This window comes from Astatotilapia calliptera, chromosome 9 (assembly GCF_964374335.1).
Source record: "Astatotilapia calliptera chromosome 9, fAstCal68.1, whole genome shotgun sequence".
Lineage (NCBI taxonomy): Eukaryota > Metazoa > Chordata > Actinopteri > Cichliformes > Cichlidae > Astatotilapia > Astatotilapia calliptera.
Genome location: NC_137430.1, coordinates 30322758 through 30349651, shown reverse-complemented (window position 1 = coordinate 30349651; position 26894 = coordinate 30322758). Strand labels below are relative to the sequence as shown.

The window sequence follows — 26894 nt, the reverse complement described above, 5'->3', positions numbered from 1 at the left end:
CATTCTGGGAAGAGGATTGGAGTCAGGTTTGGTCACGCTGTTCACCTTCCGAAAATCCGTACAAAACCGTGGGGTCTTATCCGCTTTAGGCACTAGGAGACACGGGGAACTCCACGCACTAGAGCTAGGGACAGCAAGAGAATTTTCCAACAGATAAAAGACTTCTGTCTGGAAAAGAGCACGCTTAGTTGGATTCACCCGGTAGGCATGCTGTTTGATTGGAGGATGGTCCCCCACATCGATATCATGCTCCAACATGGTGGTACAGGATGGAGTGTCCGAGAAAAGATTAGGATGATTTTCAATCAACCGACACACGTCATTTCGGACATCATCGTCTACCCCAGTGAAATGTGACCTTAAATCACGTAGGATTTCAGAATTCCTCAGTCGTGCGCAGCCCACGGCACAACCGAAAACCAAATCGTCATCCACTGGGTCATACCGAGTTTCAAAAACTGGCACCACAGTCGCAACTGTAGAATTTTTTATTAATATCTTTAAAACGATAGCAGCACAAACGTTTGATAACACTTTTGTTGGATTTGAAGAAGGTGGGGGGGCCAACTTCACTCACATGAATAGGGAGGATGGAGTAGGTTGAAGTTTATTATATTGATCATTTTTGCTGAACTATGAAATATTTTGGGTGCAGTGTATTTTTTGCATACAGGTATAACAATAATAATAACTTTACTGTTTTTTTTTTAACTTGAGTATGAAGTTATACAAAAAGCAGCAAGATATTTAAAAAACAGTTTTATTGATTAAAAAGCACACTATCGGATTCATATCGGTATTAGCAGATATCCAAATTTATGATATCGGTATCGCACATAAAAAAGTGGTCGACCCCTCAGGGTTAAAATGTAACTAGGTGGATATTTTCATTGACATCATGTGTTTACATCACATAAGGTTTCTCCTCAGTGTGGGTGATAGGGTTGTAGCTTGAACCTACTCGCTGGAACGTTGAAGACAATATAATTACACAGCAAGCAAGACACGAAGTAGGCAAAGTTCTTCATGGTTCTCGTGCACGGGAGAGAACCGGACAAACGCCGTTCCTTCGCTTGACCCCAGTTGCTCTCGACCGCTCCCCCGTAACACTGCTCTTTTATTGAGGTTACATGAATATGCATAGGTTCATTAACATACGACGTCTACATACAAACAAAGAGTACCGTGTGTGTGTGTGTGTGTGTGTGTGTGTGTGTGTGTGTGTGTGTGTGTGTGTGTGTGTGTGTGTGTGTGTGTGTGTGTGTGTGTGTGTGTGGGGTCAGAGTGTGACCCCATAAATGACTTCCCTAAACCTGCTGGTCTGGAAGTCCAGCAGTTCATCTAAACAAAAGGCACTTAGCCTAAAACAAACACAGCCACGTTTATCCTACCATAAAACAATAAAACAAGGTACGACCTCTTCTCATGCTCCCAGGATGTAGGTGTGCATTCCAGTGTGGAATACACACCAAGTCTTTACAGCCTGCTAAAGATCACACATCCTATCACTACACAATCGATTATACACCTCTAAGCATATATGGTTAAATATTTCTAAGCATAAATGACAATCAACAATACAAAACCTAACAGTGGGTAAACGTGTTGTTGCAAGCTTGAGTCTGTTGTAAACTGTTTGCCACAGCAGTACACAAGATGTCTGGTGTGAATGCGTAGGTGTCTATTTTGGCTCTCTATGTGGCTGTATCACACTGATGTTTGCACAGAGCAGACAATGACGTGAATGTTTTGGCACATTGGTAACAGTGAAACAGTTTTTTAGTAACGTGGGATCGTTTGTGTTTGGAGTATGAAATGAGATTCCTGAAGCTCTTGTCACACTGGTCACAGCTGTAGTTTCCTTCCATGTGTGTATGTTCATGATTGTTACGACTACCTGAATGTGAGAAGCTTTTGTCACAGTGTCTGCACTTGTATGGTTTCTCTCCTGTGTGGACTCGTTTGTGTGTTTTAAGCCCACCTGCAGTAGTGAAAGATGACCCACACTGATCACAGAGGTGCTTTTTAACCCCGCTGTGAATCAGTTCATGTCGCTTTAAGACAGTTATTGTGTGGAAGCTTCTCCCACATTCTTTGCAGTTTTTCAGTTTGTCTCCAGTGTGTTTACGCTGATGTACTTTTAGACTGTCTTTTCGACTGAAAGCTTTTCCACAAAGGTCACAACGAAAGTCTTTCCCGCCACCACAGCGATGACAGGGTTGAGAACTGGATCCATCTGTGTCGCTCTGCTTCTAAACAAAGACACAAAGACAGTGTAAGTCAGTCCTTCAACATTTTTATCATGAACGTCGCCTGAAATAAAGAGCATCTCTGCAGACGTCCAATTACATTTGACTGTTTCAGTTAACACAGTTTACTGGGCTGCAATAACTACAATACTACCACCATAATACTACAGTAATACTAAAATCATAACTGAAGTGAAAATCTGAATAATCACTCAGAGCTGCTTTTCCATGCAGTAGAATTGCTAACATGCTAACACAGTTTAATGAGCAGAGTTGTTCCAAACAGTCAGGCTAAAATGACAAGATAACAATATAAATACATACCTCACAGTAACTGCACTTGTAGAGTCTCTTTCTGGTGTGGATCTGTTGGTGTCGTCTCAGGTAACCTGGAGCTTTAAAAGTCTTTTCACACAGGTCACATTTATAAGGTCTCTCCTCAGTGTGGGTAAACATGTGGCGTTGTAAGTGTGTGTCTTTAGCAAAGTGTTTGCCACACTGACCACAGCAGTACACATCTTCTCTGGTGTGAATGCGTAGATGTGCATTTCGGCTTCCACTCTGGCTGAAAGTTTTTCCACAGATGTCACAGCTGTATGCCTTAATTCCAGAGTGGGTAACTAGATGCCTCTGTAAGCTGGCACTGTGAATGAAAGCTCTGCCACACTGATCACAGCTGTACGCTTTAACTCCACTGTGGATGAGTTGGTGTTTTTTTAGAACATCCTTCCAAGAAAAAGTCTTTCCACACAACTCACAGCTGTACGCTTTAACTCCACTGTGGATGAGTTGGTGCGATTTTAGTGAAGCCTTCAAAGTAAAACCCTTCCCACACTCGTCACAGGTGTGTGTTTTCTCTCTCTTTCTTCTGTGAGGTTTGTCGGCCTCCTGAGAGCGCTGACTTCTCGCTCCATGTTGGTCCTGCAGTGACAGAGATACAAACAGAGGCAGTGAGTGAAATGCAGTCGTGGAACAAACTCAACCTTCAAACTCCCTCCATTAACACTAGTTTTAAACCTGAAGGTGGAGTGTGGCACCAAACACCTTAAAGGTCTCTTATCCCCACCTGCTGGTAGTTCTAACACATTACATCCAACTTGGTGTTAAAAATAATTCATGACTGTTCAAACACTAAAATCAAGCCCATCCCTCCTGCTGTACACAGTTATTAATGCTAGCATGCTAACACACTCAGAAAAGTATAAATGTTTACCAAGTCTATACTTTTATGTTTCCTGTTTCCTATTATATATTTCTATCATTTTGTCATTTTTCAATATTAATAATTACAATGTAACATTTAAAAGTTGATTCAGTGAAGGAAAATATTTTACTTTTGCTCCCTACATTAGAAAAAGAAAATTGTATTTTGTACTCTTTACATTTGCAAAACAGATGTGTTACTTTTAAGGCATCTGAGGGCTTTATTTCATCACTGCAGGCATCAAACATCAAACCAACTTGAGAAACGGGAAAAGTAAGACATGAAAGACAATCCTGATCGTGTACTAATCACCAGGGTATGAAACATAAAAAGAGATGAAAGAGGCAAAACTGTGAGTCATAGTCAGGAGTTAAAGTGAGACGTTGTTCTTCTTTCTTTTTTGCACAGCACCTGAACAAACAGGTAATTTCAAATGCAGCGTTTCTATCAACAAACATCAGCAAACACACAAACTGTTTGTGTGCAGTTTGTCTCACAGTGTGTTGCTGGCTAAAGGTCCAGCTGCTGTACATCACAGGGAGAGAAAAGAAAGAGAGCTAACTTCACTCAGAGATGGAGAAAGATAAGACACACAGGACAGGAGAGGAAGAAGAGAGGTTAGATTTAAAGGGAAGGACTGCTCAGTGGGATTCGATCAACTGGAGATTAAAGCTTACATGTAAGTCCTCATGTGTTGAAATCAGATATTGAGTCTGTACATGTGACATTGTGTTTTTTCAGGTTGTGAAAGATGCTGCAAAACAATCTGAGGCAGATTAACTGTGTTATTTAAAGACTGCATGAAGATCCTCTGCAGGTTAGTGCAGGATAAACAGGTTCGTTTGCTGAACTGTGATGGATTTAAAGTAAAGAACAGTGTGTGACTGGTGCACAGTGACTGTGGTGCTCATGTCAGAGTTAGATTACATCAAGTGTAGCAGAGATTCATTTAAACTGAAGCTCATGATGCTGACATTCATTCACTGAGTTCCACCTTCATACCAACAGTATAGTGTCTAATATAAAGCCAGTGTACTGTCAGTGTAGAGGATGGAAATCAGCCAGGACAGCTCATGAAACATCTGCTGACATCTGGTTGAATTCAGTTGTGTACATCCACAGAGAGCAGCAGGTCAGCTGATCACAGCCTGTACTTTAAGAAAATCTACTGGAGCTCTCAACAGAAATTATTGTGAGCTGTGATTCTTTTCCCCACGCTGAGCCACTACAGCTGATTTTAGGGTTCCCACCTGCTCAATCCCACTTTAACCTCTTCCCTGCTCATGTTCCTGTTTAGAGGCAAAGTCACGCTCTACAGTGTAGGCAACAGAAAATACACATGTTTTATTTTCCTTCATTTTCTACTTAACTGATTCAAACAGAGAACCTTTATTAGAAATAAATAGTTTGTACTTCATTTACTAATCTTATTTTATTATTACATTAATAAAGCACAAGGTTCAGTTAACTTTGGATAAAAACGTTCTTCGAGGAGCTACTTTTACTACTCTTCCTCCGCCCTCAGCCTTAACACTGGCTCTCCACAAGGCTGTGTACTGAGTCCCCTACTGTACACTCTGTACACACATGACTGTGTTAGTTTCCACCCAGACAACGCAGTCATCAAGTTTGCAGATGATACCACTGTGGTGGGGCTCATCAGAGCTGAAGTTCAGAGGCTTTCAGATTGGTGTGTAGATAACAACCTGGACCTCAATACCACCAAGACAAAAGAACTGGCAGTTGATTTCAGAAGGAGGAAGTCTGAGCTGCAGCCTGTCAGCATCAACGGGGAGTGTGTGGAAAGGGTCTCCAGTTTCAAGTTTCTGGGTGTGCACGTAGACACAGACCTCCAATGGAGCTCTTACATCTCTGCAGTTTTAAAGAAGGCCCAACAGCGTCTCCACTTTCTGAGAATCCTCAGAAAAATGGACCCAAAGAAGGAGCTGCTGACCGTCTTCTACCGCTGCTCCATTGAAAGTGTGCTGACATATTGCATCGGTGTGTGGTTCTCCAGCTGCACCACAGCACAGAGAAAGGCACTCCAGAGGGTCATCAATATGGCCCAAAAAATCATTGGACATCCTCTTCCCTCCCTGAAGGACCTGTACAGCACTCGCGTCTCAAGAGGGCACGCAGCATCCTACGGGACGGTACACACCCAGGACACGGGCTGTTTAAGCTGCTACCATCTGGCAGGAGGTTCAGGCTGCTGAGGTCCCGAACAAATGGACCCAAGGACAGCTTTTACAACAGGGCGATAGCCCTAAACAGCGCTAACAGCTGACCTGACTGACTACCTACCTGGACTTTTTTTTTTTTGGAAAGGGGGGGGGGGGGGGGGTTACAACGGTAAAATCAGTATCATATATATTATTATATTTATAACAAGGTGCAATAATAACAGTGTGCAATACAAATACACTTGTTCTTCTTTATTATACTGTGTTGTGTTGTTTGTGCTGCGTTGTGATGTGTCAAATCTTGTCGTGTTGTGTTACATGTAGTGCAGATGTAGGACAGTTTTCCAATTTCATTGTACTATTGTACTATGTATGACTGTGCAATGACAGTAAAGAGTTAACTTAATAATAAAGAAAAACAATTGCTTGTGACTTCTTAATGTTTGTAAACACAATTTAAAAATATATAATAATATACAACACAGTCATATAACCGGTTGGGAGGATGAGAGTTTGAGACGTGACTGATTATTTGGTGAAACTGTGATATTTTCCTCACCTTCTGTGTTGAGCTCATTGTTTCCTCTGTAGTGACTCAGCTGAGTCCAGATGGCTGAAAATGTTCCTCTGCTGCTCCGTCAGACTCTTCTCCTCCTGCTGATCAGCTGGGACACAAAACAGATCTTTGTTAGGCTCCACACTGCACTGAAGAGTCAAAGTGTCTCATATGTTCATCTGACAACACAAAGTACAAATTTCACTCTGATTGCTTGTAGAAATCTTGTGAGACGTGTTGTGCTGCAAAGTGAGGAAACTCTCTCACTCACTTATACTTCAGGAGGAACTTTGTGACATTGGCTCTAATATTCTAAGCAGCCCTTTACTATGACAGGGCCAGAAAGTCCTATTTGAAGGTTTGGGAGAAGGACCATGTTAAAGGTGGATTGGGGTTTATACACTTTGTTATGATACAGGTAAGGCTGTAAGAGCCTGAGAAGGTGTCCTGAATGAACCTCTAAAACCAGTTTTCAGCTAACGACTCTGCTTCAGTCTGGAAAACAGCAACTACAAGTTTAAAGACTCCATCAACAATTCACACCCAGCAACAGCCTGAACAGCTCCTCCTGTGGTTTCCACAAACAGGGACAGACCTCTTACTCCCCCACCCCACACTTTCCACACCTTCAGCCCCCCAGTTCCACCCCCCACCCCAACCATTCATAATAACAGAGGCCCACACCTGATCACCACTTCACAAGTCTCTCCAGCCCCCATGGTGCCGCTCTCCAAACTCCACCATTCCCCAAACTTTGCATCTTTTCATCTGGACGTAGCTTTTTGTGGGAGAAACATTTCCTCACTCATCTACGTGACTTCTTCAGTTTCAGTTGACTGCAGGTTTCCTCAATCTTCAACAGAACATTTACATAATGACTGAAACGAGCACCACTGAAGGAACAATGGGCTGGGAGGTCAGTTATTGAGCATTAATATGCAAATTCTCATGATCATTGATCAACAACCACTGATCAAATGCTGTGATTGCAGCGACTCCCCAACTCTCTGAATGGTACTCATGGCCATTGATCAGCGGTCTTTGATTAATGAGCTTTGATCAGTGGTTTCAGCGCTTCCCTTCCTGCTTTGACTGCAGCTGTGTTTGACACAGGAAGACATTATTACATTCTTCACACTCTCCTGCACATTAACCACAATATATTTTTATTCTCTGTGCTTTCAAATATGAACACTGTTTACTTTCATCTCTGTTTCATTAGTTTTTGTTAACATCTTCCTGTGCATCACTTTACAGCAGCCACACTCATTAAAATGAGACTTTGTAGGAGTTCACTTCCTCTCATGTGTTCATCCACAGCAGCTGGACAATAAAGTTTATTGTGACCCTGATACTGCAGCAGATCGCTCTCATCCATTTCCTGTTATCACTTCAAATAGAAATGAGGCTGTAGAGGTTTGGTGCAGGCAGAAAAACAGCTGCAGGGACAATGAAAAGACTTTTCTGCTCCAACTTCTCCCAGCATGCTGAGCTAATGATTAGTTGGTGTTTTTCTCCAAACACTCTCTCGCTCTTCTCTCAAAGACACCGAGGAGAGCAGCAGAAGACCTCATTCAGGAGCTAAACTCAACATGAACTGAACTCACAGTAAAGTTAGCTCGGTGCTTACCTTTAGATGAGCCCACAAACCGAGAGAAACTCCGCGATGAAGCTGGAACTCTTTCCAAACACAGGAAACAGATCAGGGAGCAGAGACCCACGTGGTTCACGCTGATCTCAGCTACGATCCAGGAGACAAGGGTGGGCAGATCGATGCAGATATCGATCCAAGCGTTGGTGCTACTTTATTCTCTTTGAATGAAAAAACAGCTCTCTGTGCAAACGCCTCTCGTGGAGCATTCTTACTTTGTTCCGCCGAATGACTGTAGAAAACATGGACGACGCGACAGCGCCTTCTTCTTATTCTTCTGTATAGGGTTTATTGGCGGTTGGCAAACAGCAAAATGGTGCATTACCGCCACCAACTGGTGTGGAATGTGACAAAATAAAATAAAATAAAACATTCAAATTCTCCCGAATTCTTCCCCTGGAGCATCTTCCTTGGAGGGTTCAACCCGGGGTTGTGGTCATGGCATATTAAGAGCTCTGTTGGCTCTCAGGTGACTGTTTCCTCGTGGCTGCGTGCAACGGGGCTGGGGGAAGGTCTGTGCTGACGGACGTGGGTTACTGACCTGGTAGCCTGGCTGCCCCTGGTTGGGTCCGGGAGGGGCGTGGGATTCTGGGGGTGCTCCGTCTCTGGGCTGGGGCCCTTGCTGGGCCTTGGGGGCTTGCGTCCTGGTTGGTGTGTTGCCAAGGTTGTGGGCGGGTGGATGTATGGGGGCCCAGCCCTGGCGCAGGGTCCACTAGTGCATCAATTCAACTGGTGGGGGAGGTTGTTACACCTTGCAGGAGCTCTCCTCTCTTCAGGAACTCATTATGCAGGAGGGGGAGATACAGGAGAGGTGGAGGAAGATCTCAGCCTGGGCGTCGATTGTCTTGTGTAGTCTGGAAGATGAGTGGATGATGGGGTGGGTGCAGTTTTCTCGGTAGTGGGGTTAGGTGGACTGTCCCGGGCTCTGTGGGGCCAAGCGACGTTGTTGAACTGGGCCCCGGTCCGGATGGGCCTGGGCCCCCTTTCCCTGGCGGGTTGCAGAGTATGGGGGTGCCTACTGGGGTCAGCGGGGGAGCTTGCCCCACTGAGGGGTCACGTGCCCCTCCCTTCCTTCCCTCCCCATACCCAGCTGCCTCCATCTTCCTGCTCCACCACAATCACCCACACATGCAGGGCCTTGGGGTAAAGGTGTGTCACCAGGGTGCAGGGGAGGCATCCCCCCTCTGTCCTCTTCTGGCTGCCTGTGCCTCAATTTTATCCCACAACTTAGACATTCACATTACTCACACTCTCATTACACATACATATAGGATCTTGGGGGTGGGCACGATACACGGACTCCAAAAGACCATCAGGGTGTACAACCTCCCCCCTGGCGTCGTGTCCCACCTCTCAATTTTAAATACACGTAGACATTGAGGGCTAGCAGGAGGGACCATGCGCTTACCTGCTGCTCTCTGGCAGGTAGCTCCATGCCCTCCTGGGTTTTAAATGCACCTTAGAACACACATGCATCAACACTGCATATGAGCAGGCGGAGGGAGGTTTGGAGTCTTCACACACCCCGTTCTCTGCAGCCTGCTGGAGCGGGGGGCTAGGAGGAGGAGTTGGCCATCCGACTGGGGTCTGGAATGTGGGGCCTCCCTGCTGCTGCGGCAGTCTGCTTCTCCCCACCGCAGGGAAACACCACCTGGGTCTGGGTGCATTTTCCCCCTCCAGGGGGACCCGGTTCTTAGAGTATGCTTGGGGAGTGTGATCGTGTGTACAGTGTCTCTCTATGTCTGTCTCCACGTTGGGTGAGTGTTGAGTAATTGCATATGAGAGCATGAGGGTGGGAGCTCACGGGCACGTCTCTGCAACCCCCCCTGGCTTCTGCTCCGCGGCTGCTGAGTGAGCCCTCATCTGGGACTCTCCTCAGCTCTTTGTGGGACAGTGGCGCGGCTGCCCCTCTGTTGGTCTTCCTTGGTCTCTTGTGTTCTGGGGGCCTCTGGATGTCTGGAGTTTGATCTCCTCCATACCTGCTTCATGCCCTGGAGGACGGGGCTGTGCCCCCCCCACACCCTCTAGCAGACCATTACATGAAGGAACCTTTTAAATACAAGCACGCTCATGCTCACAGGTGTACACATGGGTGCTCACACACACAAACTACACCCTTTTTGGCTCCTCAAAGTACACCGTGCGCTGTCGATCTTACGCGCTGCACAATAATGTTTAATATTTAATATTTACTGTTATATTCCCATAGATCATCATGATGATCGTCACTGATCCTTTTCCCCACCTTGATATTAAATCCAGGAACTATAAATGCTATCCCACTTTGGTTGGCTGTATTCTTTGATGCAACTGTGTAGATTTTGACATAAATCTACACAGTTGCAGGAATATACTGATTAATATATTCCTGCACTGTATGTGAATTTAAGATAACACCCTTCTCCTTGGTCTTTTTGTTTAACAATGTGAAATCTACTACTGCATCAGGGAGCATCCATGGTGGTATTGTAGGCAACGGTACTGTTTGATGTATGTTTATCTTGTCCAGATTAAGTTCAGCTGTTTTCTGTCCCACTGTCCACCCAAAGCTCTTCAATTGCGTTTTCTCTTTTTCCCAGCATGGTTGGAAAACAGGTTTTGTCAGATGATCGTGACCATGTCCTTGTAAACTTGCCCAGTAATTCAATATCAGTTGCTCTCTTCTTATTTGAAATGGCATTTCCCCCATTTCAGCCTGTACTGCTGCTGCAGCTGTTGTTTTGAATGCAACTGAGCAAAGTCTAGTATTTTAAAAGGTAATGAAATCTTTCATCAGCTTCATAACCTTTAACCCTGTATTAGTGTTATTGTTTTTGAAACTGACCTGTAATGTTGTCTGTCATCACTGTCAGTGCTGTATGTTTAATATCATTGTGGCTTCTGTGAATCTGTTTTACTGTTTCTGAACTCTCGCGTCTTCTGTTTACAGTCTTTGGTTAGAGAAGTGGTTTTAGCTGCTTATCAGAGGAAAATGTACTTCCTGAACAAAAATGCCCCCTAGAGGCTGAAGACGGCAATGCATATATCATGTTTTAGATTTTTTTTTGTTTCTGTTTATGCATAACAGTAAAATGTTTAGGATGTTGTGGGGATAAAAACAAACACTTCAGTCAATCCACACTGGGACCCTGAAATATGTGAAGATCTAAATATTTGTCAAAGTAAGATTTATAATATTTGATGTATAACTGTGTTTTATAGGGGAAAAACCAAAACAAGGTTGAGTATAGAGAGAAATAACAGAGTAAAAGAGATTAATGAAATATTACACAGACATAAAGAATCCTATTTTAAAATCAGTCACTCCTGTTAAAGATATTATTAGAATATGTTTACAAAGCTCTAAATAACATTTACCCTGCAATAACACAACTTGGAAACTCCCATTGTAAATTAGTGCTATATTTAAAAGGAAATACATACATGCATTAATAAAAAATAAAAAACAATTTAATGACATTAATATAACCACTAAGAAAACCAAACTTATCTAATCAAACTCAGCCTGCACAGTAAAATACAGTCAAATTGATCAAAAACTGAACTGATGACTTCCTACCTAGAGACTCATTTCAGTTCAGTGATGGTGGATTATAACCTCCATTCAAATCATTCAAAAAAGAGAAGAAGAAACTGTAGAACATGTTATATTACACTGTGAGAAGGTAAATGATCCAAAACCTCAGTAACATAAAAATGAAACTGGATCTTATTGATTTACTGCAAAGTTAAGAAGTGAAATTGATCAGGCCTTATTCCAGTTTTTAAAAGAGAGCAAATTGTTGCTGGTCGACGCTCCAGTTCACACTCCACACCAGTTGGTGGCGGTAATTCATCATTTTGTTGTTTGACAACCGCAAATACAATAAACGATGTAAAGAAGAAGAAGGAGGAGGAGGTGGAGCAAAGTGTGAATGTTGCACGAGAGGAGGCGTTTGCACAGAGAGCTGTTTTTTTATTCAAAGAGAATAAAGTAGTACCAACGTTTGGATCGATATCTGCATCGATCTGCCCACCCTTGTCTCCTGGATCGTAGCTGAGATCAGCGTGAACCACGTGGGTCTCTGCTCCCTGATCTGTTTCCTGTGTTTGGAAAGAGTTCCAGCTTCATCGCGGAGTTTCTCTCGGTTTGTGGGCTCATCTAAAGGTAAGCACCGAGCTAACTTTACTGTGAGTTCAGTTCATGTTGAGTTTAGCTCCTGAATGAGGTCTTCTGCTGCTCTCCTCGGTGTCTGTTCACAGTTTATTGTGAACACGTTGAGAGAAGAGTGAGAGAGTGTTTGGAGAAAAACACCAACTAATCATTAGCTCAGCATGCTGGGAGAAGTTGGAGCAGAAAAGTCTTTTCATTGTCCCTGCAGCTGTTTTTTTATGTGCATTAAAGTTATATAAAAATGTAACAGTGCAAATTCCTTGCTGACAGTTTAACAAAAAGGCATTTCCAGTGGAAACTGGCCGACATATCCTCAGCATAACCATGTATAACAGCGGTCCCCAACCCCCGGGCCTCGGACCGGTATCGGGCCGTGAGTCGTTTGGTACCAGGCCGCGAGAGTTGAGGCTCAGCTGTGAAATGTATAGTTTTCAGGGTTTTTATCGGTTTTCAGCGTTATGTTGTTATCGTTTTTATCGTTAACTTGGTTTTCCTGGGTCTTTTCACGTGTGTTATGAATAAATCTTATTTTTTTCGGTACCGGTACTAGTTTTATTTTGTTGTCTTTATCCGCGACACCTTAAAGGCCGGTCCGTGAAAATATTGTCGGGCATAAACCGGTCCGTGGCGCAAAAAAGGTTGGAGACCGCTGATGTATAACATCCACAAAAGTTAAGGAGGTTATACACACACAATACGGTAACATTATGTTGAAGCACAGTACGTATCACTCCGGGAGGCTCCTGCCTACGATAGCCGTAATGTAGCATCCCTGGCTGAATGATGGTCTCTTATACTGATGCTTCACAGAGGTTTTATTGGAAATGTTTTTATTGAAACATTCAGTGAAGACACCGTAAGAGCTAGGAGCAAAACAAAACCAGCAATATTAATACCATAAGATCAAAGGAAACAAATTTCTCCTGCTCACATATAGCATATACATCAAATTTACATCACTCAATTCATTATATCACCTCACTAACTTACAACTACACATAAAGGTCAAGGTCAAGGTTAACAACATAAACTCTATTAAACGACATTTTGATTGCATGTAACTTATTCCGTTAAAGGAAACATTAACAAACCTTGTGCCACTGTCAGCCAGGTACTAATTGGCAAAGTAAACGTACATATTTTTCACTTTAAGGCACACTATTTTACCATATCCTAAAAGAAACGTTACTAACAGCCCTTTAACGGTTTTGTGCCAGTTTCCTGTTTCAAAATAAAAGCATGGATTTCAAAATAAAACCGAAGTGCCTTTCAAACAAACGTAAAAATATTTACAAATTTAAAGGTCATTTACACTCCCACCAAATCATGAGTGTTTTAACAAAAGGGAGAACCATAACACGAATGATTTTTAAAAACGAATGACCTTAACCACAAGGCCTTTTACATAACGAAAACAAAGAATTATCCATGCATGAGCCTGCAGGTAATGTCCACAAGTCTTCATACAATAAAGGGTATGGTCGTTGTCTTAGACAGCCTCTAAAAGCAAGATCAGTTTCTGAATGGGCCGTTCAACAATGGATGGCTTGCCAGAACATTGACCCTCCCTTTTCATTTTCTGGTCTCCAAGACGAATCTTAACTTTCCTCACAAGCCCATCTTTATCAGCGACTGTTTCTTCAACTCTGGCTAATCTCCACTCGTTCCGTGGCAGATCATCCATCCTTTCGATGACTATGTCACCAACTTTCAGATTCCTTCTAGAAATATGCCAACGTTGTCTAGTGGCAATATTAGAGAGATACTCTCTTCTCCAGCGGTTCCAGAATTGCTCTGCTAGATACTGGATATGACGCCATCTCTTACGAGCATACATGTCTTCTCTGATGAACGTCCCGGGAGGTGGTAAGGCTCCAGTGGGTTTCATAGTGAGTAGGTGATTAGGAGTCAGCGGTTCTGGACCATTTGGATCATTCAGGTTATCCACAGTGAGTGGACGGCTGTTCACAATAGACATTGCTTCGTAAAACAATGTCCTCAAACAGGCATCATCTAATCTTCCAGGTGAGAGTGAAAGAGTGGACCGAAGTACATTTCTTACTGTTCTGATCTGTCTCTCCCAGACACCTCCAACATGGCTTGAATGGGGAGCATTCATAATGAAGTCGCACTGCCTCTCAGCCAAGAATGCAGTCAGACGATTGACATCCATCTGTTTCAGCGCATTATACATTTCATTCTTAGCTCCAACAAAATTGCTTCCTTGGTCACATCTTATTTGTCGTACTGCTCCTCTTATGGAAACAAAACATCGGAGGCCATTAATGAAGGCATCTGCTGACATATCATTCACCATTTCAATGTGAATTGCTCTACAACAAAGGCATGTGAAAAGCAGACCATAACGCTTATTCACCTTACGCCCTTGCTTTGTAAAAAATGGCCCAAAACAGTCCATTCCGCAATAAGTGAAAGGTGGAGATGGATCCACCCGCTCAGATGGCAGGTCTGCCATTCGCTGCTCTTCCACTGATCCCCTGAGTTTCCTGCATTTGACACACTGATGCACATAAGATGCAACAGCTCTGTTCATTCCTGGGATCCAGTATCCATTTGATCTGATCTCGTTGATGGTTATACCCCTTCCTTGGTGTTTAACCTGTTCATGATGATGAGCTATTATCATCCTCGTTATGTGGTGGTCCTTTGGAATGATCATTGGATGTTTCTGAGAGGCAGGGAGAGATGCATTTTTCAGTCTTCCTCCCACCTTGAGGATTCCATCTTTGTCAAGAAAGGCATCCAATCGAAACAGTTTACTCTGCCGTGAAAGTTGTAAGCCATTACTAAGTAGCTGGATCTCATCTCGATACACTCGTCTCTGTAAATCTCTTATAATGATGCGCTGTGCATCCTCTCGCTCCTGAACTGTGCTGTGACTTGTTGACTTGTCACTCTTGGTTCGGCGAAGAAGTCGCGCAACAGCTTGTTTGACCTTACACCATGAAGAAAACTTTGACAAGCGGTCTGAAAGAGTCACTTGTTCTGCAGACTCCAAATTTAGTGCTTGAACCCTTTTAACTTCGGGGTCCCAACTGGGATTTCTGGGATTACCTCTGCCTCTGGTGATACCTCTTTCTCCCATAAGAACTTGGGTCCAGTAAACCAGTTCGATGTCAGAAGCTTGCTTGCACTAGAACCTCTCGAAGCAAGGTCTGCAGGATTCTTGTCAGTAGAAACATATCGCCACTGCTGAGGAGTTGTACTGAGATGTATTTTCTGAATCCTATTTGATACAAATGTGTGGAAGCGACGTGCCTCGTTGTTAATGTACCCCAGTACAACCTTGGAGTCTGTCCAGAAGTATTCGTCAATCCCTGAAATTCCCAGTTCTTCCTTTAGAGTATTGCTTGCTGCAACTGATACAACAGCAGCAGTCAGTTCTAACCTGGGGATGGTCACAGCTTTGATTGGAGCAACTCTGGACTTTGCCATAATCAGAGCACAATGAACAGTTCCATTTCCATTCACATGTCTCAAATATGAGCACTGGCCATAACCATACGTGCTTGCATCAGAGAAGTGATGTAGCTCTCTCTTTGTGACCTTTCCAAAGTCAGCTGGTACATAGCATCGGGGTATGGTGATTTTATCCAAATTTGCCAGATCACTCTTCCAGGATCTCCAGACTGGTTGCAGTTTACTGATGAGTGGGTCATCCCAACCTGTACCATGCCTACACATTTCTTGAAGAACCCTTTTCCCAGTTAGCAGGAAAGGAGCAATAAGCCCAAGTGGATCATAAAGAGAGGCAACAGTGGATAGTATACCACGCCTGGTTTCTGGTTGGTCTTTCAAATGGGCATGAAACCTGAAACTGTCTGACTCAATGTGCCAGTGGATTCCTAAGGCTCTTTCCAGCGATGAATCACTAAAGGCAAGATCAAGAGCCTTTACTTCAGTGGCACACTCAGATGGTGCTATACTCTCAAGCACCTTCGCATTGTTACACACAAATTTGTGTAGTCGCAGACCACCCATAGCACAGAGCCTTTGGGCTTCTTTTGCAAGCTGAATAGCCTCATCTACATCTGCTATTTGTTTTCAAAATAAAACCGAAGTGCCTTTCAAACAAACGTAAAAATATTTACAAATTTAAAGGTCATTTACACGTAATGCTCCGACAATCCATCAAGCGGTGCGGGTTCGTAGCATAGCAAAGTCGTACTGAAACATTTTACAGATTTTCGAGCGCCGTGTACGTAAAATTGTTTTCAGGTCAGTAAACACAACCAGAATTCATACATAAGGCACACGGGATTATAAGGGGCACTGTCGATTTTCAGAAAATAAAAGGATTGATTTTAAGTGCGCCGTATTTTCCAAACAACATGGTAATAACGACGGCCCGCTAGCATGCTCTACCAAAAATAGTGCTTTGTTGTGTGTCTGACGGACGAAAGCTAAACCAGTTTCACACCACTGAAGTTGCAGCATTTTTACAAACCAGTTCTGGTTCATCCGTTTCATTTAATGATCCACTTTCGCTCTTCTCATTCGCTGCCATGCTTTTTCCGCCATGTGCGTATGAAAACAAAGCCACTGCGCATGCGCGTTTTAACCACATTCTATCGTGATGTTTCATTTCCTTATCGTTGCCCAACATTATACTGGTATCACCGTGAACGGTATGATATGGCGGTGGTGGTGGGACTGGGGGGCTGAAGGTGTGGAAAGTGTGGGGTGGGGGAGTAAGAGGTCTGTCCCTGTTTGTGGAAACCACAGGAGGAGCTGTTCAGGCTGTTGCTGGGTGTGAATTGTTGATGGAGTCTTTAAACTTGTAGTTGCTGTTTTCCAGACTGAAGCAGAGTCGTTAGCTGAAAACTGGTTTTAGAGGTTCATTCAGGACACCTTCTCAGGCTCTTACAGCCTTACCTGTATCATAACAAAGTGTATAAACCCCAATCCACCTTTAACATGGTCCTTCTCCCAAACCTTCAAATAGGACTTTCTGGCCCTGTCATAGTAAAGGGCTGCTTAGAATATTAGAGCCAATGTCACAAAGTTCCTCCTGAAGTATAAGTGAGTGAGAGAGTTTCCTCACTTTGCAGCACAACACGTCTCACAAGATTTCTACAAGCAATCAGAGTGAAATTTGTACTTTGTGTTGTCAGATGAACATATGAGACACTTTGACTCTTCAGTGCAGTGTGGAGCCTAACAAAGATCTGTTTTGTGTCCCAGCTGATCAGCAGGAGGAGAAGAGTCTGACGGAGCAGCAGAGGAACATTTTCAGCCATCTGGACTCAGCTGAGTCACTACAGAGGAAACAATGAGCTCAACACAGAAGGTGAGGAAAATATCACAGTTTCATCTGTTCTGACCGGCTGGGATGAAACAGGGAAGACAGGATAAAAGACATGCTGTGGAAGTACATTATTATTATTATTATTATTATTATTATTATCATTATTGCTAGCTGAGCTCTGTAGAGTGAGCAATTATAATGGAGCTCTTCATTATAATTTGTAGATTCAAGCTGTTCTTCATATTTTTGGCCAGCAGATGTCACCAAAGAGGACTGTTGAAATGCTTTGAGGAACAGTGATGGGAATAACGGCATTACAAGTAACAATCGCATGAGTGCTTAGTGTTTGACTGAGGAAGAATAAAGTAGTCGTGGTAAGCCAATCACATGACCACTTAAAGACAAAGCAACAAGGTGGTATATACCAGTTTTTAAATTGTGTTGATAGGCCACGTAAAACCAGAGTCATTATAAACAATATATACGCGCCGTTTTTTCCTGAATAGTTTCGTCACGTTTACTGTCTAAGGACAGCGCAGCGAGCACTCTCTGCTTATGAGCAAAAAGACAAACAAAAAAAAGGGAAGTTTTAAGAGTGACAGAGAGAGAGAGAGGCAGCAGAAAAAGAGAGAGAGCGAGTTTTGAGTCGTGAGAGATTTGTGACGTTTAGCGTGTTTGGAGTGTGTAGTTAATGTGTTGCCTTGTGTAGTTAGTGTGTAGTGTTGTGGATAGTTTTGTGTTGTGTGTCAGAACAATGAGGCGACTGCTGTCTCCAGGTAGAAACAGGAGTGACACACCTGCTGCTGTCAGACCTGCAGGCATCAGGCTGTGATGTTTCCTTTATAGTGGACAGAAATTATTTTTGGAGTGGCACAAATAATTTGTGTGGCATGATTGTTCTGTAAATAGTTTGAAATGGTTATTTTTTAAAAAAGGGTAAAAAGTAAATGGGTACGAATAACTTGTTGTTTGCAAAAATTTTGCCTCAGACAGTCGGAAATATTATAATTCAGATCATGCATCAGTACATTTCCATTTTTTATATCTATAAAAACAAAGCTGACAGTTGTGAGACTTTATCAAAGGTGTAAGCATCACAACAGATGCCTTTGTGTCAAAGTAACTGACGATAAAACACAGAGAAACCTGAAGGTGATTTTCCTCGCCTGGGATTTTATAAAAATATTCTGCAGTACATCAAAAACGAAAGAAAACCATATGAACTTTACCTGATGCTGCTGAAGTGAAGCAGAGCAAAGTTACAGAGTTTTTATTAGAGACACAGCTAAGTGTTTTGCAGTTTTGGCAGCGTGGGGAAAGGAGTCACAGCTCACAATTGTTAGGTTTTCGCTAGCAGCCCTTGCTGACTCAGAGACTTATTCCGTGAACAAAGGGAGACAAACGGAGATCGATCGGTTTTAACTTTTGCAAGGGAAGCACAGTCGGAATCTCACAGCTGCAAACTCTCTATTATAATGGAATAAATTAGAAAATTATACATATTTATTATAGGAAAGAGGAAATATAAAAAAGTATAGAGCTGCTAAACATTTATTACTATTCTGAGTGTGTTAGTATGCTGGCATTAATATTTGTGTACAAGCAGGAGAGATGGACATGGTTTTAAGCTACGTTCACACTGCAGGCGAAAGCGCATCAAATCTGACTTTTTTTGGCCCTATGCGACCCATATCCGATCATGCTATGACAGTGTGAATGACACAAATCCTATATTTTTAAGTCCAATCTGGGTCACTTTCGTATGTGGTACTGAATCCGATACATATCTGATGTTGTAGAAAGCGACTGCTGTTTGAACGGTCATGTCGCATTAAATCCATCTTTTACGTCACTGACACAAGACAGACGCCGATTCTCAACGCCAGAGAAGCGCCCGAGAAGACATCGCGAACGCTTCCTGGCCATTCAGTGTAGATGTTAGTGAAGCTGCTGGGAAGACAACGTGAACATTTTGTTTGTACTGTGTAATCTGCAGCTTCTGACAGAAATCTGCAACTATCCTTTGCTGTTTTAGAGAGGGGCTTCAATAAGGATAATTAATAGGCCATATGTAAATAACAAAATAACTTTATGACTTAAAGCAAAATTGGGAAACGTAAAGTCCAAAACAAGTCTTTACATTAAGGGCCATCAGTCAAACAATACTGGTCTGGGTCTAAACGGAGCGTGTTGTGTGTGACGTCTTCTTTTGCGCATGTCGGCCCATTTGAGGGCCGTGTACCATTCACACTAGAGCACGTTTGCTGTCACATTTTATTTGTAGTGTAAACAACCAGACAAAAAAAATTTGATTTGATCAAAACATCGGAATTGAGCATTAAGACTTGCAGTGTGAACATAGCCTTAGAGTTTTTGAACAGTCATTTTTAACATGAGTTTGGATGTAATGTGTTAGAACTACCAGCAGGTGGGGATAAGAGACCTTTAAGGTGTTTGGTGCCACACTCCACCTTCAGGTTTAAAACTAGTGTTAATGGAGGAAGTTTGAAGGTTGAGTTTGTTCTACGACTGCATTTCACTCACTGCCTCTGTTTGTATCTCTGTCACTGCAGGACCAACATGGAGCGAGAAGTCAGCGCTCTCAGGAGGCCGACAAACCTCAACCAAGAAAGAGAGAGAAAAAACACACCTGTGACGAGTGTGGGATGGGTTTTACTTTTAAGGCATTCCTAAAACGTCATCAGGTCATCCACACTGGAGAGAGACCGTTCAGCTGTGAGTTGTGTGGAAAGTCTTTTTCCTCCGTGGGTTCCCTAAAAACACACCAACTCATCCACAGTGGAGTTAAAGCGTACAGCTGTGATCAGTGTGGCAGAGCTTTTAATCGCAGTAACGGCTTACAGAGGCACCTAGTTACCCACTCTGGAATTAAGGCATACAGCTGTGACATCTGTGGAAAAACTTTCAGCCAGAGTGGAAGCCGAAATGCACATCTACGCATTCACACCAGAGAAGATGTGTACTGCTGTGGTCAGTGTGGCAAACACTTTGCTAAAGACATACACTTACAACGCCACATGTTTACCCACACTGAGGAGAGACCTTGTAAATGTGACCTGTGTGAAAAGACTTTTAAAACTCCACATTACCTGAAACTACACCAACAGATCCACACCAGAAAGAGACTCTACAAGTGCAGTTACTGTGAGGTATGTATTTATATTGTTATCTTGTCATTTTAGCCTGACTGTTTGGAACAACTCTGCTCATTAAACTGTGTTAGCATGTTAGCAATTCTACTGCATGGAAAAGCAGCTCTGAGTGATTATTCAGATTTTCATGTCAGTTATGATTTTTGTTTACACTATTGTGAAAAACGAAATGTGCTGAACACTGATATGATTCTGTTATTTAATGTTCAGGCAGTGATATTATTTCTGCATAAATGGTTTATAAAGTTGTATTGTTACGTAATGGTATTGTAGTATTTTAGCATTAGTGTCATTGCTTCCTCATAACTTTAGTACTTTCAGACATTAGTGTTAAAATACTCATTTAGTATTATAATTGCAGTGTCATGGGGGTAGTAGTGTTTTTCTTGTCTTGGTCAGCTGAGTGTTTTAACTGCACATTTACAGTGTTATTAATGCAGTATTAAATTAGTATTGTTGTGTTACATTAGTAATTTAGTACTGTGTTGGTACCCTTCAAATATTTTTATGGTAGTAAGTCAGATGTTATTGTAACATGAAATAAGTATTACTGTAGTATTATGGTGGTAGTATTGTAGTTATTGCAGCCCAGTAAACTGAGTGTGTTAACTGAAACAGTAAAATGTAATTGGACGTCTGCAGAGATGCTCTTTATTTCAGGCGACGTTCAGGATAAAAATGTTGAAGGACTGACTTACACTGTGTTTGTGTCTTTGTTCAGAAGCAGAGCGACACAGATGGATCCAGTTCTCAACCCTGTCATTACTGTGGTGGTGGGAAAGACTTTCGTTGTGACCTTTGTGGAAAAACTTTCAATTGGCAAGTCTCCCTAAAAAAACATCAACGTAAACACACTGGAGACAAACTGAAAAACTGCAAAGAATGTGGGAGAAGCTTCACCACATCAGGTGACTTAAAAAACCATGAACTGATTCACAGTGGGGTGAAAAAGCACGTCTGTGATCAGTGTGGGTCATCCTTCACTACTTCAAGTCAGCTTAAAACACACAAACGAGTCCACACAGGAGAGAAACCATACAAGTGCAGACACTGTGACAAAAGCTTCTCACGATCAGGTCATCGTAACAAGCATGAATGTACACACATGGAAGGAAACTACAGCTGTGACCAGTGTGACAAAAGCTTCAGGAATCTCAGTTCATACTCCAAACACAAACAATCCCACGTTACTAATAAACTGTTTCACTGTTACCAATGTGCCCAAACATTCACTTCATTATCTGCTCTGTGCAAACATCAGCGTGATCACTCAGGGCTGAAATCACTCCCATCACTGTGAATCTGAAGAGACAGAAAGATCCTCTTCTGGTTTCAGTGTCAGACTCAAAACCCTTGAGATCAGGCTCCACAGAGTTCAGGCAACTGTGAATGAAAATGTTCCAGTAGTTACATTTTAACCCCCAGGGGTCGACGGACGTGTCGGCGTGTCAAAATCACATGCCCAGTTTAAGATGCAACAACAAAGGTGCAGCGACCCAGAGTCTCTATTTCAACTTAGGTTGAAAGTGTGGACTCAAACTTTATACCAGTTTTTAAAATGATAGGCCACGTAAAAACAGAGTGATGATTTTTTAAAAAAAATGCAAACGTTTGGGTTTTTCTTGAATAAAACAGTGTTATTTACAGCGGGAAGAAATGGTATGAACTTTTAGGGTTTTTTTTTTTTTAATATAACATGTATATACTGGACTGGACATACTCACAGATATACTACGCAATCATATTTACTCGTATACAACACACACACACACACACACACACACACACACACTCTGAAGTGTTTATTTAATGGAATCACTGTGAAAAGCATCTAACCTACATGTTTAAAACCACAAGACCAACATATTTAGGTCAAATATTATCTACAATTATATTAATGGTGTTTGCTCGACTTGTTGTATGAACACATGTTGATCAATAACATGAGATAATTGGGATCAATGAGTAACCTTTGATTGTGCTATGGCCAACAATGATAAGTGCAAACATGGAACTAATTCAACTTTCTCTTTCTCTCTGCTCATCTTTATTGCCTCATGTTGTGTCCAGTGTTTCCAAAGCCTATTTGGTAAAGAAACCTGGCCTGCGGGGGATGCATCTGGGATTGTTTTTCTTGCCTCAGCTGCCAGAAAGCGAGAAAACCATTTTCTTATCATAGATAGTAGTCTACTTCTGGCACACACACTTAAAAAATGGTCAAAATGATTAACTGTCAAATGCCGTTTTGCAGACTCACTTTGGCCATAAAACTGACAAAGGGACAGAATTAAAAAATAATGGATTCTCGGACTGGCACTCAGAAAGTTATGAAATAGTGCCATAAAGTTAGTGGAAAAAAGACAGCTATGGAACATAAGTGTAAGATTAAAAGAAGCAAAGTACAAGCATGATTAACAACTGATGGAAAATATTGATGAGCATATCACATTGATAATTGGGTTTATAGGACATTTTTGAATTTGAAACTTTACTTATGAGGTAAAAACTTCATATCGACCTTGAGAGAACAAAGGATGAAAGGGTACCCAACGGCAGGAGGAGGTTGATATTCCCCGGGTTGCTATTTTTTGTGTCGGTCATGTTGTGGTTCTCTGCTGTTTGTGCTTAAATGCATTTCACCACAGGGTTTGCTTTGCTTGCTGCCATGTAAATGTCTCGCTATACTCTGTATGTATTTTCTTGCTGTTCATATGATTCTGTGTATTAAACTCAGTTCCAAGAATTCTAAACCTTTGTTCAAAGGTTCTTTTTGAGTGCCCTGATTTTATCTGGATGCAAAGTGTACAGAAAGTTTTACATAATCCAAAGTGATATTTTTTTCTATGGGCCCTCAAATTCCTCATGGCACTCATGGTAGAGTTAACCTTAAAGGTGTGTTCGAGAGCATATAATGCTTATGTAATCAGTACAGAACATGTGCTGCTTTTCTTATTATTGCAGGGTTGGCAACCAAAGTAAAACTTTCTGGTACAATGCTGCCCCCTGGTGGGTAAGGTTTTAATTACAAAATAGTTTTAGTTACTAAATGTTGAAGTAGAAAGGATAGACACAGTATCCTGTCATGTCAGTGCTATTATAAGACATTGTGGGTTTACTTGCATTAAACATTTAAACAAGTATCTCTGTGCTTCTAAGGCACTTGATGCATTTCAGCTCCACAGAAACACGAACCGCAGCACAACATGCATCTTTGCCAGCAGCCATTTGATCGCAGGAAGCTTCAGCTGTGACTAACCTCTAAAGCAGTCTTTCTAAATCATCTGTGATGCAGTTTTCTTTTTAATACTGCTTTTAGGTTCAGTCAGGAAAGATATCTGGTGTGAAAATAATTCTGAATCAGGCGTGTGAATAAAGGAACAATAGTTGTTTTTGTATTTAATACTGTAAGTGTTTTATCTTTATTTTAGATTTTTTCTTTCATGAAGTAGTGTCAGGTCACAGGATGGAATAGATGGGTGTAACTTTATGTTTTAATCATTCTTGCATGGGTTGCTGTGTTTTATCATTTTTCATCATCTTTTAATAATGTACAGTGTTTTGTTCTTATGGTTTTATTGGATGCTTTTACTGTACTTTTTGTTGAATTGTCCCAGAGAGACTCCTCTCCCTCCTCCTCATCCCTAATTGGACACATGCCCTGACAGATCACAGGGTACTGCAATTAATCAGGGCTCCCTTTTTGGCCGTGAAAGGCCAATGAGGGCCTGGCAGGACAGAGACGGGGCAAAAAAAAAAAGAAAGGAAGGAAATGTGAGTATTCTTTCTACTCTCCTCCTCATAACGTTTATACTGGAATTGACTACTTTCTTATATCGGAAGCCTTAGCGAATAATTCTGTAAATTCAAGTATTGGTAATATAGTAATCTCAGAACATGTGCCAATTTTTCCTATTTCTTTGAAATATTTTGGAGACACCTCGAAGCTGCAGGTGGCATTTAAATGTGGCCTTAATTTAAGACCCGGAGGCAGAGTTAACGGTAGTACATTCTCATACAAAAGACGGAGTTGAATAAAATTGATAATGTTAAATATAAGTTGAATGGCCTGTATAACAAAAAGACAAAATATTCTTTATTTCGTATAAATAAAGCATATTGGGAAATGGGAGAAAAGCCGAGCCATTTATTAGCATATGGTCTTAAAAAGGCAGTATGAACCACATCCCAGGTACATGACAATCGAAACGGATTATTTCAACTTCTACCAGACAGATAAATGATGGATTCAGGGCCTTTTACAACAATCTTTACTCTACACAAGGTAGTTTAGATGAACAGGAATTTGAAGCATTCTTTACTGATCTAAATCTGCCACTGCTTTCTATTACTGATCAGCAGATTACAGAGGCTCCAATTACAGTAGGAGATTACCCACGCAATTAACAGCATGTCACTTAATAAGGCTCCAGGATTAGACGGGTTACCGTTGGATTTCTATAGAGCATTGGAGGATATGTTGAGTCCCCATGCTGTTCGATGTTTATAATGAGGCGTTTAAAGTGGGTTCATTACCTCAGTTAATGCACTCTGGACTTATAACCTTTATCCCTAAAACTGTGAAAGATCCTCTAGACCCAAGCGGTTACCGTCCCATACCTTTGCATACAAAGATACATGCAGCGCAATCTGGTTTTGTTCTGAACCGGTATGGTTCAGATAATATTAGGCGGCTGGTCAATTTACCAAATTACGTAGCCTTATCGCTGGATGCTTCTAAAGCCTTTGATTGTGTCGAGTGGGAAGATCTGTTTAAGACATAAGAAAAATTTGGTTTTAGTGACAATTTTATTAGGTGGATAAAAACATTATATGATTCGCCTTCAGCACACGTATTGACAAACTGATTTATATCTAATCTCTTCTGTCCCCTTTGCCCCAGGCTGTTTGTAATTGCTATAGAGCCTTTTGCACAAAAACGAAGAAATAACGTAAACATATTTGGGATTTCGATGGGTAAAATCAACATAAATATCTACAAAATGCAGATGATATGTTGTTACTTATGACGCAGCCTGGGAAGTCTATTCCATCCCTATTACAATGTATAGAAAGTTTTACATCGCTTTCAGGGTATCATGTTAATTGGGATATATGCAATGCCTATGTCAGGACACTGCCCTCATAGTATATTTAAACAATTTCGATGGTCCGTGAATGGTCTGAGGTATTTGGGGAAACAAATTACTTCAGAATATACTAATATGCAGGGGCGGTCGTAGTCTGTTTGTTGCCCTGGGCGAGTATATTAGTGCTATTTCTTAAATTTGTCAAATCTGTAACATAATGTATTGTTTGGAGTTTAGTCTGTTACTGTTACTTTTTTTTTTTTTATTTCTTCTTGGAGCAACTGTAACCCACATAATTTACTTAGGGATTAATAAAGTATTCTGATTATTTCAGGATACATGACCTGCCATTATCCAATGACACATTTGCTTACCTGTATCTTTTGCTCGTTACTCCTCCTCTTCTTTTCTCTTTTTCTAAACTGAGCACCTGATGGCTTTGAACTTTTCTTGTCCATCTTCCATTAGCATTTAATTTTGCACTCCAGTATGAACACCCATCCCTCAACCCGAGAATCACCACAACATAACCTAATAGACCTACACCTTAGTTCATAGTTTTTTTTCTGGGATTTTGTACAACCCACGATTCAAATCATGAATACATGATGGGCTTGGATTGACAACATTATGAATGAAATGTGCTCTATTTGGAAGCAGCAGGTCTCCCTCCCCTTTTGACGGGTTGTGTGTGAGACTTTAAATCATCAAAATATAAATTTTAAATTGTTATTGATCCTTTTACCCCTTGTCCTAAAGTGTATATTTATTTTCTTACTCTTCTTATATTTATTGTTTGTTTACTTGCACTGCTGTAACTGGAGCCTCGTCGTCTCGTCTATATATTTCAATGATACGGTTATCACCCAGTTAGCTCATAGCATTTCTCAACAGTTCTGCCTCCTTTTCGACTATCGGGACATTTAAACAAAATAAATAATCCGTATACAAACAAATTCATGCTTTTCTCCTCAACAGAGAGCGTTCCCCGATTGAACAACAGCGCCGTAAAATAAGAAGAATGGCGCCTAATTACAGAGTTAATAATACAGACTTTGTAATATGTCACGTGAAGATTCATCAGCCAGATGAAGTGTTTCCTGACAACTGACAGTCATAGTGGACATCATCATCACTATTCCAACAATCCTCTCCACACAGACAAGGATAAACACACTCGACTATCACTAAATCAAGTTTAACACACGTTTGTAATGACGCTAATTCAGTTAACAATAGGGTTTATTCGCTCGGTCAGCAGGTGGCAGTGTCCTCGTACACTGGGGAGTAAACTGCCAATAAACAAACAGAAGAAGAAGAAAACCCTTGCGCATGAGCGGTAGGGATCGGGGAGTCCTGATCCGTAACT

General features: G+C 41.8%; 1 protein-coding gene across 3 annotated transcripts in view; it reads left to right on the top strand.

Moving 5' to 3' along the window:
* LOC113028823 (uncharacterized) overlaps positions 1-23188 on the top strand; it is a 270569-nt gene extending 247381 nt beyond the window's left edge. For 2 of the 3 annotated variants that reach the window (XR_013911508.1, XR_013911507.1), the window contains one exon: positions 21818-23188. Coding sequence is in view for 1 of the 3 variants with exons in the window: in XM_080306692.1 (XP_080162818.1) it covers positions 19839-20435; positions 21160-21738 (1176 nt within the window). In the remaining 2 variants the exon portion in view is untranslated. Of the gene's footprint in view, positions 1-19838; positions 20436-21159 lie in introns of all 3 variants that reach the window. The other variant, XM_080306692.1, reaches the window with a different exon arrangement.
* Positions 23189-26894: the final 3706 nt, after the last annotated feature.